Source organism: Nerophis ophidion, linkage group LG01, assembly GCF_033978795.1.
Source record: "Nerophis ophidion isolate RoL-2023_Sa linkage group LG01, RoL_Noph_v1.0, whole genome shotgun sequence".
NCBI classification, from domain to species: domain Eukaryota; kingdom Metazoa; phylum Chordata; class Actinopteri; order Syngnathiformes; family Syngnathidae; genus Nerophis; species Nerophis ophidion.
The window spans coordinates 68,916,830-68,938,043 of NC_084611.1; the positions used below are offsets into that span (position 1 = coordinate 68,916,830).

At 37.9% G+C, this 21,214-nt stretch overlaps 2 protein-coding genes across 2 annotated transcripts in view; one reads left to right on the forward strand and one right to left on the reverse strand.

Moving 5' to 3' along the window:
* Positions 1-2,118, forward strand: part of pvalb7 (parvalbumin 7) — a 74,125-nt gene extending 72,007 nt beyond the window's left edge. Inside the window, exon 5 of the mRNA XM_061909725.1 lies at positions 1,691-2,118. Coding sequence (XP_061765709.1) covers positions 1,691-1,716 — 26 coding nt within the window. The 3' untranslated portion in view covers positions 1,717-2,118. The remainder of the gene's footprint in view (positions 1-1,690) is intronic.
* baiap2l2b (BAR/IMD domain containing adaptor protein 2 like 2b) lies at positions 1,820-20,772 on the reverse strand. Its single transcript, XM_061909688.1, has 14 exons — positions 20,629-20,772; positions 20,475-20,550; positions 12,522-12,608; positions 9,172-9,233; positions 8,966-9,037; positions 8,794-8,883; positions 8,466-8,597; positions 8,157-8,261; positions 5,857-5,959; positions 5,091-5,298; positions 4,963-5,019; positions 3,913-4,222; positions 3,788-3,831; positions 1,820-2,440 (listed from the first exon to the last, which is right to left on the reverse strand). The coding sequence occupies exons 1-14, from the start codon at positions 20,680-20,682 to the stop codon at positions 2,365-2,367; spliced, it is 1,476 nt and encodes a 491-aa protein (XP_061765672.1). The 5' UTR covers positions 20,683-20,772; the 3' UTR covers positions 1,820-2,364.
* Positions 20,773-21,214: the final 442 nt, after the last annotated feature.

The following is a 21,214-nucleotide window of genomic DNA, read 5'->3' on the forward strand; positions in this document are numbered from 1 at the left end:
AAACCTCCTTTCCATATGAGTTGGGAAATTGTGTTAGATGTAAATATAAACGGAATACAATGATTTGCAAATCATTTTCAACCCATACTCAGTAGAATGCACTACAAAGACAAAATATTTGATGTTCAAACTCATAAACTTTATTTTTATTTTTTGCAAATAATAATTAACTTAGAATTTCATGGGTGCAACAAGTGCCAAAGTAGTTGGGAAAGGGCATGTTCACCACTGTGTTACATCACATTTTCTTTTAAATGTGATGTAACACACATGGAGCTCAATAAACGTTTGGGAACTGAGGAAACTATTTGTTGAAGCTTTGAAAGTGGAATTCTTTACCATTCTTGCTTGATGTACAGCTTAAGTTGCTAAACAGTCCGGGGTCTTGTTGTCGTATTTTACGCTTCATAATGCACCACACATTTTCGATGGGAGACAGGGCTGGACTGCAGGAGGGCCAGGAAAGTACCAGCACTCTTTTACTACGAAGCCACGCTGTTGTAACACGTGGCTTGGCATTGTCTTGCTGAAATAAGCAGGGGCGTCCATGATAACGTTGCTTGGATGACAATATATGTTGCTCCAAAACCTGTATGGACCTTTCAGCATTAATGGTGCTTTCACAGATGTGTAAGTTACCCATGCCTTGGGCATTAATACACCCCCATACCATCATGGATGCTGGCTTTTGAACTTTGCGCCTATAACAATCCGGATGGTTATTTTCATCTTGGTTCCGGATGACACAACGTCCACAGTTTCCAAATATAATGTGAAATGTGGACTCGTCAGACCGCAGAACACTTTTCCACTTTGCATCACTCCATCTTAGATGAGCTCGGGCCCAGCGAAGCGGGCGGGATTCCTTTGTGTTGTTGATAAATGGCTTTCGCTTTGCATAGTAGAGGTTTAACTTGTACTTACAGATGTAGCGACCAACTGTAGTTACTGACAGTGGTTTTATGAAGTGTTCCTGAGCCCATGTGGTGATAGCCTTTACACACTGATGTCGGTTTATGATACAGTACCGCCTGAGGGATCAAAGGTCCATAATATCATCGCTTACGTGCAGTGATTTCTCCAGATTCTCTGAACCTTTTGATGATTTTACGGACCGTAATGGTAAAATCCCTAAATTCCTTGCAATAGCTCGTTGAGAAATGTTGTTCTAAAAGTGTTCGACAATTTGCATACAAATTGGTGACCCTCACCCCATTCTTGTTTGTGAATTACTTAGCATTTCATGGAAGCTGCTTTTATACCCAATCATGGCACCCACCTGTTCCCAATTAGCCTGCACACCTGTGGGATGTTCCAAATAAGTGTTTGATGAGCATTCCTCGACTTTATCAGTATTTATTGCCACCTTTCCCAACTTCTTTGTCACGTGTTGCTGGCATCAAATTCTAAAGTTAATGATTACTTGCAAAAAAAAAAAGCTTATCAGTTTAAATATCTTGTCTCTGTAGCATATTCAATTGAATATGGGTTGAACAGGATTTGCAAATCATTGTATTCCGTTTATATTAAGTTCTAACACAATTTCCCAACTTATATGGAAACAGGGTTTGTATATGCAAACTAAAACACTCTACAATTAGTTTTACGGTCTTAAGAAAGGTCTCGGTTTTAGTTGTTGTCTAATTACGGCCTTTTCCCCATTGTTTACATTCATTTTATTCCTTAACAGAATTTGAAGCGATGGTGCATGAGTAGGAGACAGCAGGGCATTCTCCTCCTCCTCTTCTCTGCATCTAAGTTTGTACCAGCCACCATCAAACTCCTCTCACCTCCCCGGGGGAACAACCCACGCATGGAGTAAGACCGGCCCACCTGCTACACCAGGCAGCGTTCCACAAAAAAAAAAAAAACGTTACTAAATTTGAATTTAATGTTTCATTCAGTATCAAATCTGTATCAGGGTCCACAATTGTCCTTGATGAGTGCATAAAGATAGGGTGGTGGTAGTGATGTTGTATCCCAGCTCTCTTTAGGTTCTTTTGTCGTATTTATTACATGTCTTCCCACCCTTCATCCACCTCTTGATGACATAGCAAACACAACAATGACGTGAGAAAAGCCAGTAGGAAATGGTAATAAAGTATGGAGCAATGGTTATTTCTTCTAGTTGTTGTTTACTCACATTCAAAACAAAGTCTTTGAATATTACAATACACGGTCACCTCTGATATGAGTGATTATGAAAAATGTCTATCCTTACAATTTGCGGATAAAACAGAAATACGGTGTTGATATTTGACTAAATTGTCCTCCATGTTTCAGATTGATATTATTATATTTGTTTTTTTTCCTTTTCTTTGTAATGTCACCTCACTTACAAACCTGAGGTCCTGGCATGGCGCATTAATGGATGCTAGGGGCCGACCTGTCATTGGTCTTGGTAGGGCGAAGCTTCACGGTGGCAAACGGGTTTGTGCCTCTGAAACGAGAGCGTGACGGAAAATGTCACACAATCCCTTACAAGCCTTTTGGCGCTCATTACGTAGACACACATACACACACACAGACACATACCTTTGAGTAAATGTAACACCATGCACATCCATGCACACTCAAAAGTCTCTTTTGATTCAACTCAAACAAATACTGCCACACACAAGCAGATGCACTACAATAAATGTAAACACACACCATTTTTGTACACACGATATAGGAAAAACTATCCATACAGTACAAGTCCGAGCAGTGGTTCTCAAACTTTTTCATCATGTATAACCTCAGAAAAAACTTGTCTCTCCAAGTATTACCATAATGACCAACATTAAAACACAGTAGCGGAGTAGGCCTAAATATTAAACAAGGCAGAGGTTGTATTTAACAAGTATATTTAATATTTTTGGCCCCTGTTGGCTACATTCAGTTTAAACAGTAACACTGTGTTAGAATATCCATCCATTTATCCATTGATTTTCTACCGCTTGTGCCTCTAGGAAAATAAAACACTGTACTTTAATCAAGCGATTCTTGGCACACCACGAGATGAAGCCCACATACCACTAGTGGTACATGTACCACAGAATCAATGGAGTAGAGTATTTGTCTGTGAAAGCTAACTCTTTTACAGTATTCTTGAACTGTGGCACAAAGGTGAATATTTGTCAAAAATGCACCTGTTATTTTTTTGTTTTGCAAATTCTCCACATGGTGGCGCTCTTATTAAACCACATAAATTAAAATCATTTCAAATTGCATTGTCTTAGGAATTTCAGACAACACTCTCTGTGACTTTAATCAAATCGCCACAAAATTTGGTACACATCTATGAGCAGATGTTTGTAAATTTGAGCAAGATAGTTTAAAAAATATGGCCACCATCAAGCAGACCATATTTGCAGGGCAACATTGGGTTTAATTGTCCTCAAGTCATTGACTCTCTAATGATTATAAAACTTTGAAGAAATGATTGCATTTCCACCAAAGTCACAAACCATAGGGGGCGCCGCAAATGTCCTTTACATCTTGTATTAAAGTGTCCACACTTCTGGGAAGACTTTTTACAAGATTTTGTAATGTAACTGCAGGAAATATTTCTTGCATTTGTTCAGCCATGTCGTAAAGAACTTTTCTTTGTGCCATGGAAAGAAGAAATATCTTCCCCAAACACCTCCAACAAAGTTGGTAACAGGTAATTGTCCAGTAAATGATGGTCAAATTGAGAATTAATATTCGGGGTGAACCCAGGATTGATTCATTAATTGATGAAGAGGTGTTTCCTAAAACTTTTAAAGATATTTAATGAGGGAAAAGTGAATGAAATAAGAACTACCTTGGAAAAAGAGGATTCTCGGGTGGGCCATTAGGGGATAAACCCTAAAAAAAGATTAGAATTATATTGATATTCATACATTGAAACGAATATTTAACATTACTAATTTTAGTGTCATTTAGCACCTGTGCGTCACCATCGCTTTTCCATTCAGGGTTGGGCGAAAGCGGTCGCAGGTCAGCTGACCCCCTTTGGATGATGAGACTCTTAGGGGGAGGAAGGGGAGGTGGAGGAGGAGGAGGTTTAATCTCAATTGTCGTCAGTTCTGCCTTCTTCTCGGGGAGCGGGGAGAACGACCAGATGTCCATGGACGCTCTGCGGTTAGGCGTGGCTGGCGGTGCAATGTCACCGTAGCTCCTGCCCTCTGATTGGTCTTTGTGTGTGCCGTTGGGGTCCAGCATGTTGTTCATGCTGCTACTTCTCAGAGAACTGTCGCTAAAGGAGTAAAATGAGGTGTCCATGTTTCATTGAATGTGAATATACGCCTCAAGAGAGTAGGGCTGTCTTCAACTAAGGATTTCATAGTCAAATATGATTAGTTAAATTTAGCATATTGCTGAATATTTGTCAAATCTATGGCATAGTCTTTTTTTAAGAGAAAAATAAACATATTATTAATTGATTTTATGACTTGTAGTATATGCTGACTGGTCACAAGGTGTCAGTATAATATCACATGATGCAAGTCTTGCCGATTGGGTTATTCTTTCAGATAGTTATAAAAGGAATACAGTCGTTCATTAAAGTGAACAAAACAGAGAACAACTTTTTCTACCTCAAAAAAGTATAAACCTGATTTAAACACGGTAAAAATTGCATTGTTTAGTGAGGTACTTAGTCTGGCGCTGCACCGACAAAACATCAAACGACCAAAAAGAGGAAGTACTGTAAAAATTGTAACAAAAGATTCTATATGTGAATCTGTTGGAAGATCCTTATCTTTACAGCAGAGGTACAAAGAGCTCTTACTCTGTAAAAACTATTTTTCAGCACACAAGTATTTTACTATCGATGAACGCAATCAATCCATCCTCCCAACACACCTGCTGGATGCTTGGGGCCTCAGCTAATAGAGGATTTATATTTTGACGATTTGACTGCAAGATTGACAGTCGATTCAGACTCTTCTGAATTGAAACGTCCACTATTTGAAGACAATCCTACTAGACAGTCACCTGCTTGTGTCTGATTCCTCAATGGGACCCACATAAGCAGCAGGGAACCAGCCCTGCCTGGAGGGAAAGTTAAAGAATCCATCACATTAGACAAAACTCGACATTACTGTCATATTATGAGAACATACCGCAGGTTGCTGTCGGTGCGCCCATACAGCCAACCGTTGCGCGGTTCCTGGACCAACACGGTGATCATCTCCCCTTTGGTGAAAGGCAGCAGCTTTGGGTTGGTCGAGGAGGGATGAAACACTAAGGCTCTCATGGGTCTGCCTCCACCCAGACCCAAGGACTCTCCCACTGAGCCAGAGCGAGAGCGACTAGGAAGGGGCGACGGCGCTAGTGGGTGTTGAGAGAAGAACAGAGCTTATTAGGACTGAGTAAAGGACATAGACCTTATCAGATGCCAGTCTTGACAACACTGCTTATTTATTTTGACCAGCGGATGGCAGCAACGTACTTCCTGGGTAAGCAATAAACAGACATGGTGTATTTCATCCCTGAAAGGCCTCAAACAACATCAACTGTTGTCAAGCGGAATAGTGTTTGTGGGTTGGTTGGCTGGTTGAGGGGCGGGGGTAGGCCATGAGCTATACAGGGGGCAGTCTCAGAGGAAAACATTCAAAATATGAATGAGTATATACTCATTCAGAACTATCCATCCATCCATTTTCTACCGCTTGTCCCTTTCGGGGTCGGGGGGGCGGGGGTGCTGGATCCTATCCCAGCTACATTAGTAGGGGCCATAATGTAAATCAGAATTTCGAAAGAACTGCAACAGGGCACTTGTATGTAATCAATGAGGTTTTTGAGGTCATAATTTAAAACAACCTACTTGACTCAATCATGACTATGCTATCAAACAATACCACATCACAGCCGCAGCTTGATGCCCACCTCGCGAGGGAACATTGCCCAGTGCCTGTTGCTCCCGCCTGGCCCAGGACATGTCGTCGTCTTTGGCTACCGTCTGCAGCAGGGAACTTACGGAGCCTCGCAGCTGCAGAGACAGGATATGGTGATGTCACCCATCACCCAGATAATATATATACTGTATATATACACTATAAAAAAAAAAAAATATATATATATATATATATATATGTATATATATATACACATATATATATATATATATATATATATATATATATATATATATATATATATATATACATATACATATATATATATATATATATACAGTAGGGCAAAAAAGTATTTAGTCAGCCACCGATTGTGCAAGTTTTCCCACTTAAAATGATGACAGAGGTCTGCAATTTTTATCATAGGTACACTTCAACTGTGAGAGACAGAATGTGAAAAAAAAAATCCAGGAATTCACATTGTAGGAATTTTAAAGAATTTTTTTGTAAATTATGGTGGAAAATAAGTATTTGGTCAACGATTCAAAGTTCTCACTGATGGAAGGAGGTTTTGGCTCAAAATCTCACGATACATGGCCCCATTCATTCTTTCCTTAACACGGATCAATCGTCCTGTCCCCTTAGCGGAAAAACAGCCTCAAAGCATGATGTTTCCACATGATGACCCGCCCTATTTTGCCTCTGATTGGCCTGTCCTTAGTGTTTTGCCCTAATCTTAACCAATCGCGACTCATTATAGCAAACCAAACAACCAATCATCGATTTTCTTATATGTAAACAAACCAATCACCATTGATATTTCCCGTATATGTTGTCCCATGCCCAGGAAGTTGCTTGCTACATAGCTTTGACTTTTAAGTTAATAATTTTTTATGGAAAACCGTAGTTTTTATCACTTGATTATCAAAAACCATACGCACTACAGAAAAAAACGGAAAATATTTGTTTTTATTTTTACAAACAGTTGATCCAACATCAAAAAAAGTCAAGCCACTTTCTCAAACCAATTACACACTTATCCGGCTTCAAAATAAAAGCTTTTCCATCTTCCATATAAAAGTGTTACGCAATATATATCGGGTTTAACTACATTAGCAAAATGTGATGATCATGCTTTGTCAACGATGTTCTGTAATGTTAAAGTGTGAAATTTGAGCCTGAAAAAATGCTAGTACATCAGTTGAGGAATATAGAGGGAGGGATTTTTTTGGCTGGCTGAAATATTGTCTACATTTTTTTATAACATGTTCTGGTCGACTCTTCAATTACAGAATGTTTAGCAAATATGACATTTTAAATAATAGACGAGGTTAAAACATTGTCATGCAGCAATATGAAGACCATTAACTTGTACACCATGTAATGTACAGAATATTTGGGGCGGCATGGCATAGTGGGTAGAGCGGCCGTGCCAGAAACCTGAGGGTTGCAGGTTCGCTTTCCACCATCCAAATCGCTGCCATTGTGTCCTTGGGCAGGACACTTCACCCTTGCCCCCAGTGCCGCTCACTCTGGTGAATGAATGATGAATGAATGATAGGTGGTGGTCGGAGGGGCCGTAGGCGCAAACAGGCTGCCACGCTTCCGTCAGTCTACCCCAGGGCAGTTGTGGCTACAGATGTAGCTTACCACCACCAGGTGTGAATGAATGATAGGTTCCCACTTCTCTGTGAGCGCTTTGAGTATCTAGTAATAGAAAAGCGCGATATAAATCTAATCCATTATTATTATTAATATCAGAAGTATTTATTCGGATATGAATATCCAATTTTACAATACCAAACATCTTTGACTATCAAAGCAAGATTATTTATGCGTGAAACTGGTAGCTAAACATAGTGTAGCTCCTCCTCTGAATGCAAATGCTCTAAAAGCAGGAATACAAATTCCGTATTCCTACAAAATACAAACTCTGGCAAAACACCAACACACTGCAAACATTTTTTTTTTGATTGTCATCAAAAGCGTGTTTGTCCTTTTTGGGTTGAAACATACATACTGTATATATATATATATATATATATATATATATATATACAAAGTGTGTATATAATATTATATTGATATAACTTGTTGTATTAATATGATATAATATGTATACATACCGATGTATAGGCTAAATATGTGTGTATATAAATATTGTTACTTTACATGCGTTTGGATTTTGGCCAATGCGGCCTCCAGGTCAAAAAGTTTGGACACCCCTCGTATAAAGCAAGAAAAAAATCACTGCCTATAAACTAATAGATAGCAGAGTAAACCATATAGCAAAGTAGCCCACAGCCTTCTGCTGTGAATAATAACTCGGACCTGTGCCTCTTGGTCCAAATTACTATGGGTTCGAGATCCGGACCCTCGGGTTTCATTGACTTTCTCCTTCCATCCATCTGCTTTTTGCTGAAGAGACATGCCTGTCTGAATACAGATGAGGAAGGTGATCAGCTCATTAAATGGCAAACTGGATCAGGCCGCAATAACACCGGCAGATAATTTAAAAAGGCCTGCAGCATTTTTCGTTTTCATGCACTGGACTTGGCTTTCTTGTGACTTTGACGAATTGCTTCTTTAGATACATTCGATTAAGTTTCTAATGAGCGAGGGAGAGTTGCACTTATATACCTTGTTAACCAGGAAGAGCAACGACTGAGTGAGGCCACAGTGTTTCTCTGCCAGAAAACGATACCTCCTCTCCTCCTCCTTCAGGATCTCCTGCTGGCTCTGCCTCAAGTACTGCATGTAGTTGCTGCTCTCCTAACAAAACACACACACACACACACACACACACACAAACACGCACACACACACAAACACACTCTCTCACACACACAAACACACGCACACATTCATACACACACACACACACACACACACACAGACAGTTTTTCTATTTTTGTGTGCAAGTGTCCAAACCTGATTAGTTATAATGGGCACTGAATTTTTTGTGCACCAGTGACTCCCTGAAGGCTCCTCGTCGTAGTTGTTTCTCCAAAGCCTCCGCCTGGTTCCTCACCTCCAGTTCGTACACTCGTCGGCTACCCTGCAGCAATACAAAGCGACTTGATGAGCCACTGCGAAACACATTTTCCATTGAGTAAAAAAATCATTTTTCATGCTCCTACATCTATGTACTCCTCATCCAACTTGACGTTCTTCTCCATGGCTTGCAACACCTCCACCTGGAACCATTGAAACTGCACCAAGGATAGCGGAAATAACCAAGGATAGTGGAAATCAATCTACTGTATATGCAAATGTAATGTTCAATGAAATGGAGATTATATACTGTAAGCATTTTCAACATGTACAGGTAGTATTGTGCACTGACCACTCCCTCCATCTCGGCAGTCAGTTTCCTTTGCGTCTCGGATATCTGAATGAGGACGTCCCCTAAAAAGGACAATTATTAATTATATGACTAGTGCCGCCCAACTATTAATTTTAAAAATGAAATTAATCACACTTTTGAATTTGGATTAATCATGATTAATCACAGTAAATTACTTGCTTGCATACTGTAAATTAAATAAATTAAAAAAAAACTATTATTTTGACACAAATGCAATCCTGTTGTCAGAATGTCATACACGGATATTGTTTTAAAGTTTTATTTGAATGCATTTATTTGCTCAAAACTAGCATTTGTACATGAAAATGCAATGATTAAAAAAAAAAAATTCACATTTTACACATTAATTTAGATACAGCCTAATTATGACATTAAACAATAAAACATAGTTTTACTACAGCAAAATTATTCATCTTTAATAACAACCCAATGATAGGCAAGAATTTAGTTTTTGGCGAGCAAAGCTCGTTGTTGACAAGACATCATCGCTGCATGGCAACCCTCCCGTTTTCCCTGGAAAACTTACATATTTTGTCTCTTTCCCAGCGCTTTCATGTTCTCTGATTTTTACTGTAATCCATCCATCCATTTTCTACTGCTTATTCCCTTTTGGGTCGCGGGGGGCGCTGGTGCCTATCTCAGCTACAATCGGGCGGAAGGCGGCGTACACCCTGGACAAGTCGCTACCTCATCACAGGACCAACACAATTAGACAAACAACATTTACACTCACATTCACACACTAGGGCCAATTTAGTGTTGCCAATGAACCTATCCCCAGGTGCATATCTTTGGAAGTGGGAGGAAGCCACACAGTCACGGGGAGAACATGCAAACTCCACACAGAAAGATCCCGAGCCCGGGATTGAACCCAGGACTACTCAGGACCTTCGTATTGTGAGGCAGACGCACTAACCCCATCTCCCACCGTGCTGCCCTACTGTAATTGCATCTTTTATTAAATGAAAATATTCTCTGCGGTACTGCCAGCGGCTGGAGCACACAACAATGTACGTGTATATGCACACACCAATACAGATGATGCGGGCGTATGTCCATCATTAGCTATATCATTACTTGGCTCTACTTGGGAGTTGGAGGGTGAAGAAAATCCCTTGTTTCTTTGTATTTTCCCAGGAAATGGCCCATATTTTAAAACGCAAATATACAACACAGTTGTATATTGAAGCAAATAGGATGCAGTACTTGTTTGCAACCAGCAGAGATGCTGTTGGGTCAGTGTCAACTATGCTAAAAAAGACGAGGTCAGCTATTAAACATTGAATAGGGGACATTCTACTTTAGACATGTTGCTCTATATACAAAACTTGTTAAATGATATTTTCTTAGATTTCACGTCATAATGTAACCACAACTGCTCATATATTTAGAAACATTGCTCTATACAACTCGTACAATTATATTTTCTTGGCTTTCACGTCCTATTGTAACTAAGGTTGCAAAATTCCGGGAATATTCAAAGTTGGAAACTTTCCACGGGAATTAACGGGAATATTTGGGAATTAACGGGAATTAATGGGAAATTAATGGGAATAAACTTTGAATGCAACATGCTAGATCTTGTAGCATGATTATTAGCTAAAACAACCTGATTTAATGTAAATTCAGTAGAATTTCAATGCTACACAGTGCATTCCTCTATCACATCATTGGGGATGGCGTGGCGAAGTGGGGACGGTGTGGCAAAGTTGGGAGAGTGGCTGTGCCAGCAATCTGAGGGTTATTGGTTCAATCCCCACCTTCAACCATCCTAGTCATGTCCGTTGTGTCCTTGGGCAAGACACTTCACCCTTGCTCCTGATGGGTCCTGGTGAGCGCATTGCATGGCACCTCCTGCCATCAGTTTGTGAATGGGCGAATGTGGAAATACTGTCAAAGCGCTTTGGGCTCCTTAAAAGGGGGTAGAAAAGCGCTATACAAGTACAACCCATTTACTGTACCATTTACCATTTCACATGTGCAGTGCATTCTTCCATCACAAGCACAGTTAATTCCCAGCATGCTACACACTAGAGCAGGAATATTGAGGCCACACTAGTATTTGAGCCCAAGGACTTCATCCAGTCAGGTAAGTTTTGATGATATTACTAGGGTAAATATATGTGATCTATGGTATTTAAGTTTAATAGAGGTGTAAATGCTTGTTACTGTACGACTGTAGGCTACTCCAGCAGACTTACAGACTTAGCTGTTCATGTAGTTGTTAAATGATTTTGGGGCCAATATCTCTAGCTAGCTAGGTTTATGTACCACCACAGTCTTATAGTGAATGGTTAGCCGTGATGCTAATTTTCTCTATTTTAAATCCCGTTCATTTATGCTAACAACGTTAGCGATCCGAATTTACCTTTTTTGTGATCTGTAAAGTTCAACTAGCAACTACTAAATCAAAACGTGTAGTTTCCTCTGCTTTCTGTTCTGCTAGCCATTCTGTTGTCATACAAGAATGTGGGTTATAGTTTGATTTAGCATGCTGATTGAGTGTTCATTTATTCATCTAGCCTATTTCGATTCATTTGTCAATCAGTAAAATATTTTTAAAAACTACTCCATTTGTTTAGCTGACTATGTATATTTGTGTGTGGCATTACATTAGTGTTTTTCAAGAATAAATAAATACAAACAGTACACCATCTGATGTGTGGAGACATTTCACCCCAACCAATGTAAGCGGAAAGGCTGTGTACATTTGCAAATACTGTGCAAAGAGCTATTTCAAAAATGCCACAAAGAAGCAGCAGCATATAGACAAGTTCCCAATAATATATAATTATTGCAATTCCCCATTAATTCCCTTATATTCCCATTAATTGCCATGGACGGTGTCCAACTTTGAATAATCAAAAAATTATCAATACTTCCAAACTTCCCGAGCTTAAGTTCACGTGGTGAATTTCCGGAAACTTTCCGGAAATTTACCGAAAACTTTCCACCCCTTTGAAATCTTAATTGTAACCCCACCTGCTCATGTAATGTAAAGTTATCCATTTTAAGTCCTAATTCTGTTAGCAGACAGTAGTCATACACAGCTTCGTGATCGACTTACTATACACGTCTGAAAAAATGTCCCCTCGCCCTATCAATAATGCAATGTGTCACTCAATAGGGCTGCTCGTCAAGCTGCGGTGCTCCAACCTTCTCGGGTTATCCCTACTAACAAGAGGCATAATTGCATGCCTTACAAAACACATGGAACTCAACACAACAACTACCAGGAGGTCTGATTGAAAGTGACACGAATGGAAAAAAAAAAACACTCGTGTGCATTACAATTTTTTTGTTCATGTCAACTATTTTTCATTACTTACCAAGAGAGCGAGATGACAGTTTGTGCAGTGCATGGTCGCCCATCTTGGCAACAACACTGAAGTAGGCTTCACTACAAATGGCTAATGCTGTAAACAGACACAAAATATTGTATACAACACATAGTTGCATATAGTATCAATGCCAGTACATATATGCTCCAAAAATAGTGTAAGTAATTACCTGAAGTACACCACTCTACTACAATACACTTTTACAAATGTTTTATATCATTAACCTACACACAATCGAGTACAGTACTATTGACCAATAACAGTGAGTTGCTTTTTTTTTTTCTTGTTTTTTTTCATTTTATATCACCACAATGGATTTGAAACAGAATACAAACTTTTAGCTTTGGTTTAGATTTCACAAAAATATGGCATTTACAGATTAGAAAAAAGGGGGGAAAAAAAACTTTTTTTTTTATTATTGGACAGACATGACCAAGGTCTCGGTAATTTCCACCCGAGAGGCCTTGCCAAGTCTTCACTTGCTGCTTGTTTGTGAGTCTTGTTTTGATCTTCGCTAAGTTAATACTTTGCTCCATTAGATAAGCCCTATATATATATATATATATATATATATATATATATATATATATATATATATATATATACATACATGTATATATATATATATACATATACTGTATATATATATATACATATATATATATACATATATCTGTATATATACATATATATATATATATGTATATATACAGATGTATATATACATATATATATATATACATATATCCGTATATATATATATACAGATATATATATATACATACATACATATATATATATATATACACACATATATATATATATACAAATATATATATATATATATATATATATATATATATATATATATATATGCATATATATATATATATATATATATACACATATATTTATACACACATATATATATATATATGCATATATACATATTAGGGGTGGGCAAATTAATGCGTTAATTACGAGTTAACTCATCAATCTATTAACGCCGACAATTATTTTATCGCACATTTGCGTATGTTGTTTACATGCTTTTATTTTGTTAACGCCTTTTCTTAGCAAGATGGCGTCGCCCGGACGAGGGGCTCTTGGTAATGATGGAACATTTGGCAAAAATACCGGACAATTCTGCAAATTTCATGGCTGGCTTACAGTGTGGTCGCTCCCAGTGCCACCCACACTGGTTCAAATGCACCTTAGATAATGAGTTTTACTATGTAAAGCGCTTTGAGTCACTAGAGAAAAGCGCTATATCCACTCCACTCCACTCCAGGATCACTTACGACCGCCAGACAATTCCGGATGTGGATAGATCGGGCCGTTTTGGACTGAATGACGCTTGCTTGCTAGACCGGCTAGCTAGCATGGGAATACTTTGCCGGCTACATCCAGCGGCCTGTGAAGCAGCGGAATATTTGTGTTGTCTGTCTATTTATGAATAATGCAGACGAGGAGTGTTGGCTGAGTTCTTAACGTTTGCTTTCAGAGCGTGCATATCACAACATACAAGATGCTGTCATGGCGACACAACCTATACTGGGCTACAGCGTCATTCCTGTTGCATGCTGGGTAGGGTAGTTCTTTTTTCCCTGGCTCATAACATCTCAATATAGTACCATGTATATGATGCGTTCAGTTTATCAAAGCACCAAGCAAACAATCGGAAAATTCCCATCATATCAATTCCTAGATATGGCCATAATTATTTTAAGTGCACTACGCAGAATAAACACAACATTATTAATATTGCTACTACGGATAATTTGATCAAAAATTCCCTAAAACAGCCCACTACCTATAATATAGGTTTTTTAAACATAAGATCCCTGATTAAAAAAAAAAAATGTTTCTGCTGTTAATTTAGAAATTGCCTGTTCAGATGTTATGATTGTGGCTCAGAGATTTGTATGTAGATTATATTTATTTTCCAAAACAAACAGGATAACTTAAATACCCTGGCAGTGGCAATAAGCTTAAATGTTTGTATTTACATTTTTTGAGTTGATTTTCATAAAATATGCTTTTTAAAGCTACTGTTTAACAAGGATTTAAATTGTGTTTGCACAACAAATGTTTTGGCGCTTTTGTTCATGTTCATGTGGCGCTTTTGTTCAAACATTTTTTTTTTTAAATCAGGGATCTTATGTTTAAAAAACCTATATTATAGGTAGTGGGCTGTTTTAGGGAATTTTTTATCAAATTATCCGAGTGACGCGGTAGCCCGGTATAGGTTGTGTCGCCATGAGAGCATCTTGTATGTTGTGATATGCACGCTCTGAAAGCAAACGTTAAGAACTCAGCCAACACTCCTCGTCTGCATTATTCATAAATAGACAGACAACACAAATACTCCGCTGCTTCACAGGCCGCTGGATGTAGCCGGCAAAGTATTCCCATGCTAGCTAGCCGGTCTAGCAAGCACGCGTCATTCAGTCCAAATAACATCCAGAATTGTCTGGCGGTCGTAAGTGATCCCGGAGTGACCACGCTGTAAGCCAGCCATGAAATTTGCAGAATTTTCCGGTATTTTTGCCAAATGTTCCATCATTACCAAGAGCCCCTCGTCCGGGCGACGCCATCTTGCTAAGAAAAGGCGTTAACAAAATAAAAGCATGTAAACAACATACGCAAATGTGCGATAAAATAATTGTCGGCGTTAATAGATTGATGAGTTAACTCGTAATTAACGCATTCATTTGCCCACCCCTAATATATATATATATATATATATATATATATATATATATACACATACATACATACATACATAGATACATATATATACATATATACATATATATACATACATACATAGATACGTATATATATATATATATATATATATATATATATATATATATATATATATATATATATATATATATACACTGATACAGTATACCTAAATTAGTAATCGTATCCCTATTATTTTCTGAATGTTTGAGTCCCTAGCGAAGACTACATATCCTAAATGGTCAAGTGAAACTAAAAAGGGTCCTAATATGCAAAACTCAGTCTTCTTGACAGTTTTGCCAACTAAAATTTAGTTTGTATTAATATATTTGTTTGTATTAATATATTTGTTATTAATATAAAGAAGTAAGAAGTGACTGTTTAAATGTTATGTATCCCATCTTAGAGCACAGCTTCGGTACGAGGGCAATATACAAAATGATTTACAACACAACTAAAATTAATCATATAGACAATTCATGCTACACAAAACGACAATTAATCATAGAGACAATTCATTCTGCACAAAACGACAATTAATCATAGAGACAATTCATGCCGCACAAAACGACAATTAATCATAGAGACAATTCATACAATGTATAGCAACAGTAGGTACAATGAAGCAGTAAGTTAAATAAAAGCAGATGTATGAAAATTTGTAATGATACGTTAGCATGTAGCATCTTCCTGACCATTCATATTAGCAAGTAGCAAGTAGGACACATGGAGTTAAAGAGTTAGGGTTTGGTATACATTGTTAAAGAGTTAGGGTTTGGTATACATTGTTTGTTAGCATCTAGTATTGCATTTAAACTTTTTTTGTCTGCTTTGCACTATATAACTGGTATAATAGATAACAATAATAATAATATTTAATATTAATAATAATAGACAACTCGATTGAAAGATTTAGAGATACGCTTAAACTGTGAGAGACACAATGTGAAAAAAAAATTCCAGGAATTCCCATTGTAGGAATTTTAAAGAATTAATTTGTAAATTATGGTGGGAAATAAGTATTTGGTCAACCATTCAAAGCTCTCACCGATGGAAGGAGGTTTTTGCTCAAAATCTCACGATACATGGCCCCATTCATTCTTTCCTTGACACGGATCAATCGTCCTGTCCCCTTAGCAGAAAAACAGCCCCAAAGCATGATGTTTCCACCCCGATGCTTCACATATACGTATGGTGTTCTTGGGATGCAACTCAGTATTCTTCTTCCTCCAAACACGACGAGTTGAGTTTATACCAAAAAGTCCTATTTTGGTTTCATCTGACCACATGACATTCTCCCATGTGCTCTCTGGCAAACTTCAGACGGACCCGGACATGCACTGGCTTAAGCAGGGGGACACGTCTGCAACTGCAGGATTTGATTCCCTGTCGGCGTAGTGTGTTACTGATGGTAACCTTTGTTACTTTGGTGCCAGCTCTCTGCAAGGCCCTCCGGTGTGGTTCTGGGATATTTGCTCACTGTTCTCATGGTCATTTTGACCCCACGGGTTGAGATCTTGCGTGGAGCCCCAGATCAAGGGAGATTATCAGTGGTCTCGTATGTCTTCCATTTTCTGATAATTGCTCCCACAGTTGATTTTTTCACACCAAGCTGCTTGCCTGTTGTAGATTCACTCTTCCCAGTCTGGTGCAGATCTACAATTCTTGTCCTGGTGTCCTTCGACAGCTCTTTGGTCTTGGCCATAGTGGAGTTTGGAGTCTGACTGTTTGAGGCTGTGGGCAGGTGTCTTTTATACAGATAACGAGTTCAAACAAGTGCCATTAATACAGGTAACGAATGTAGAACAGAAGAGCTTCTTAAAGAAGAAGTTACAGGTCTGTGAGAGCCAGAGATCTTCCTTGTTTGAAGTGACCAAATACTTATTTTCCACCATAATTTACAAATAAATTATTTAAAATTCCTACAATGTGAATTCCTGGATTTTTTTTCACATTCTGTCTCTCACAGTTGAAGTGTACCTATGATGAAAATTACAGACCTCTGTCATCATTTTAAGTGGGAGAACTTGCACAATCGGTGGCTGACTAAATACTTTTTTTGCCCCACTGTAGATGAGATTAACAGGCCATGTATAATGCTATAATCTTGCATTGATGTACTTTAGTCTTTTCAAATCGGTAGAAAGACATTGTAATAACACATAGCCTGCATGTTTATACTGAAAAGCGTTGAAAGACGGAGCTAATAAATGCAAAGCCTCATGCTTTCAGTGTTATATGACAGTAACAAAAAGTAACCCTTCCTTACGCCAGACTTGACATTTTTCATGCTTACATTTCCTTATTCACTATATTTTTCTCATGAATATAAACTTTGGTCTTCACAGGTTGCTGTAACTGACCCAGCTAACTAATCTCATCAGTCCCAAATGAGCCTAAATCTAACCAACCAAAAAGGCATCACGCAATATAAACTAATTAGAAGCAACGTATTGCGGGTCTTTCCTGAGTTTTGGCCAGCCCTTTGTTATAGAGTGGATTGATTGATTGATTGATTGATTGATTGATTGATTGATTGATTGATACTTTTATTAGTAGATTGCACAGTTCAGTACATATTCCGTACAATTGACACCCGAAAAAGTTTTTCAACGTGTTTAAGTCGGGGTCCACGTTAATCAATTCATGATACAAATATATACTATCAGCATAACACAGTCATCATCATAATCATCATAGTATATACAATTAATTATTTACATTATTTACAATCCGGTTGGTGGAATGAAGAGCTTTCGTTGATATCAGTACTTCAGTCATCAACAATTGCATCAACAGAGAAATGGACATTGAAACAGTGTAGGTCACACTGTCATTGCTACGATCAGTAGTAAGGCATAATCTGATGTATTACTGTATTGACATGGAAGGTGATAGTGGCAGGACATCATCAAGCACTACTAAATTGCCAAGAAAAATTAAATTTAAATATCCAAAACAAAAAGACTTTTGGATGGATAGGCGATGAATGTAAAAAAAGATCAAATTGACAATATTATAAAACTTCCTGGCATACCGCAGTGAAAGTACCACATCCCAGACTTGGAAAGGCAATTATTAAATGATTGAAGTTTAAATCATTATCAGATAGAACAATTTAATGAGGAATGGTCTTCAGAATATGTCATAATGTATACAGACACATCTTAAACTATAAATAATAATGTTGGAGCTTCATCAGTTATTTGAGGAGAAAACATAGTTGTGAATAAAATAACTAGTGACAAGTTATTGTTTTTTACGGGGGAATGAACAACAATTTACATGGCAGGTAATTGGATAGAGGAAATTAATGCAAGTAAAGCTTCTCTGTGCTCAGACTGCAGCAGTGTATTAATCAGTATAAAATATAGAATCAGAAACAAGACAGGATAGAATATATAAGTAGTTCAGAAAATTTTTAGAATAAATAAGGCCAGAGGTGTGGTAAAATGTATCTATTCCTGCTCATGTAGAAGTTGTGGATAAAGAACTAACAGATAGGTATGCAAAGCAAGCAACAATTAAAATAATAAAATATCTGTCTATCCATCCATTTTTTACTGCTAATCACAGTAAATTAAAAGTGAAGAGTATAATTAAAATAGATGTCAATAAAAAATAGCAGGATATTTGAAATAAAGAAACAAAAGGTAGGCAGTATTAAAAAGTCCAGAGTAATTAGTGGAGGTAACATAACTCGGAAATAGGAAGATATCATTACTAGAATGAGGTTATGACGATAGTTGTATAAAGCAACAAACTGTATCTATATATTTACCTGTGTGGTTACTGTCATCAAATAGGAAATGTAGAGCATGGATTATTGGTGTAGGACAGTGGTTCCCAACCTTTTTGTATCCGCGGACCGGTCAACGCTTAATAATTTATCCCGCGGCCCAGGGAGGGGGTGTCCTTTTTTTTCTTTTTCTCTTCTTTGTCATGAAAAAGGGACGTTTTTGTCATGAAAAAGGGAGGTTTTTGTGGTTGATGCACTAATTTTAAGTGTATATTGTGTTTTTTATGTCTATTTAATAAAAAATTAAAAATAAATAAAAAATTTATTTATTTTTTTTAATAAAAAAATTATTTTGCGACCCGGTACCGGGCTGCGGCCCGGTGGTTGGGGACCACTGGTGTAGGAAATATAATAGAGCTAGGGAAATAATGAAAAATAAATCAGTAAAAGAGAATATTTTAAGATTGCATTTGGAACATGTAGTGTACACAGCAATACATACATTTTCCTTAAAATACAGTTGAATAAAATAAATCAGAGAGGGGTACCATCTCGATTCACACTACATTTCCGGAAGTAGCAGTAATGCACACCATAAAGTTGTTTGCAATCCGCCAATAAAAGAAGAATGTGGCGTTTCGATCTTTCACACACAACAGCACCAACATTTAAAACCCAATCCATGTTCTCCTGCTTGCTAGAAGAAGGTAACTATCTAATTTTGTTCACTGTTGATTTACTGTTTCTTCTTGAGTTTCTTTGTTAATATGTACCGTTTTAATGCTCCTAAAAAATGTATCATTGTCCTGTTTTTGTTGCAGACCTGTGTGACATGTATTTCCCCTTTCTCTTGGCCAGTTCAGACTTGAAAACAAGACTAACGTTAGTCTCAGTGTTTGTGTGTGTGCGTGTGCACTGTTGATTACTAAAATCATCCTCAGCTCTCATTTGTAATAAAAAATAGCGTATAGTTTTAACTAAACATAATTGTCAATATGGAAGCATGCCGCTAAAACAACACACATTGCTGACGATGTGGAGACACGGCGGTAGACACGGTCGCAGAGTTGATTAGGCCATTTGCATGTATAAAAGACAGGCCACAAATCGACTTGTTTTAAAGAGACCCTTGAAAAGCGGCTTAAAGACAGTCTGTAAGGCAAAATATAGGCCCAATTTTGACCAAAGAACCACCATTACAGGTTGTGTAGCCCACAAGGTAGTGTTTTAAAGGTAGATTTAAAAAATCATATTTTGACCCCTTTTTAAAGCGTAACTGTGCTAGTATTTGTAAATTTATACATTAATGGGTGGCTACTATTACAAAATTATCATAGAAGAATACATATAGATTGACCATTAGAATATTTGTTGCCCAACTGTGTCTTCATACCACTCATTCACACACACAGACAAAGGAGTACTTGCACAAGTGCGTTAGAGCCCATTACCTTGGAAAGCTTTGACATAGCTGTTTCCCAAAGCAACAAGCTTCTGCAGGCCCGGGTTGAAGTGTTCTATCAGGTTCTGAAATACCATATGTTTGAGCGTAATCATTTCAAACTCAATTCGGTGATGGAGACTTAATAGAATGTTGGCACTTACTGAATAGACAGACAAGGTGGATCTGTGCAGCTGGTCACTGCTGGTTCCTGACATGGTGCCCAACGGCAAATATGAAAGTCAAAGACAGAAGCTTTAAGAAACAACACCAAGAAGAGAACAGGTAAAAGTAGTCTGTATTCCCATTCAAACATGTAAAGTGAATTTTCTTGGGGCGTCCTCGAAAGATGACCTTTACTTCAATTCTACATTAAAGTAGTCCAAAGATGAGAAACCGTGTCCGACACAGTGAAGACTCTTTATCCCCTTTTTCTTCCTGTGATCAAAAGTTCAGTGTGTGGAACAAGCGAGCAAGCGGTGGAGGGCAAAGAGAAAAGGGAGCAGTTGCAATCGATAGGAGCTGCCAGGTGAATTATTGATTGGGAAGGTTGAAAGGAAAGGAGGCTGAGGACAGCCAGGCGGCCGATGACATACACTCATTAAGTTTTGGCTTTAATATACGTTTGCACACACAGGAAGGCCAGTTAAGCCACAGAAGGGCACTCACTAACTGAATGAAACACTGACAAACCTTGTGTAGCAGAAACTTACATATAAAACTTATTTATGGATCATACAATTATGTGAT

Excerpts from the sequence above, each read along its gene's own strand:
- baiap2l2b (XM_061909688.1), bottom strand. The coding sequence starts at position 20,682 with ATGTCAGGAACCAGCAGTGACCAGCTGCACAGATCCACCTTGTCTGTC. Across the intron at positions 8,262-8,465 it reads TGCTCTTCCTGGTTAACAAG|ACAGGCATGTCTCTTCAGCA; the intron begins GTATATAAGTGC and ends ATCTGTATTCAG. Across the intron at positions 3,832-3,912 it reads AAAGCGATGGTGACGCACAG|GGTTTATCCCCTAATGGCCC; the intron begins GTGCTAAATGAC and ends ATCTTTTTTTAG.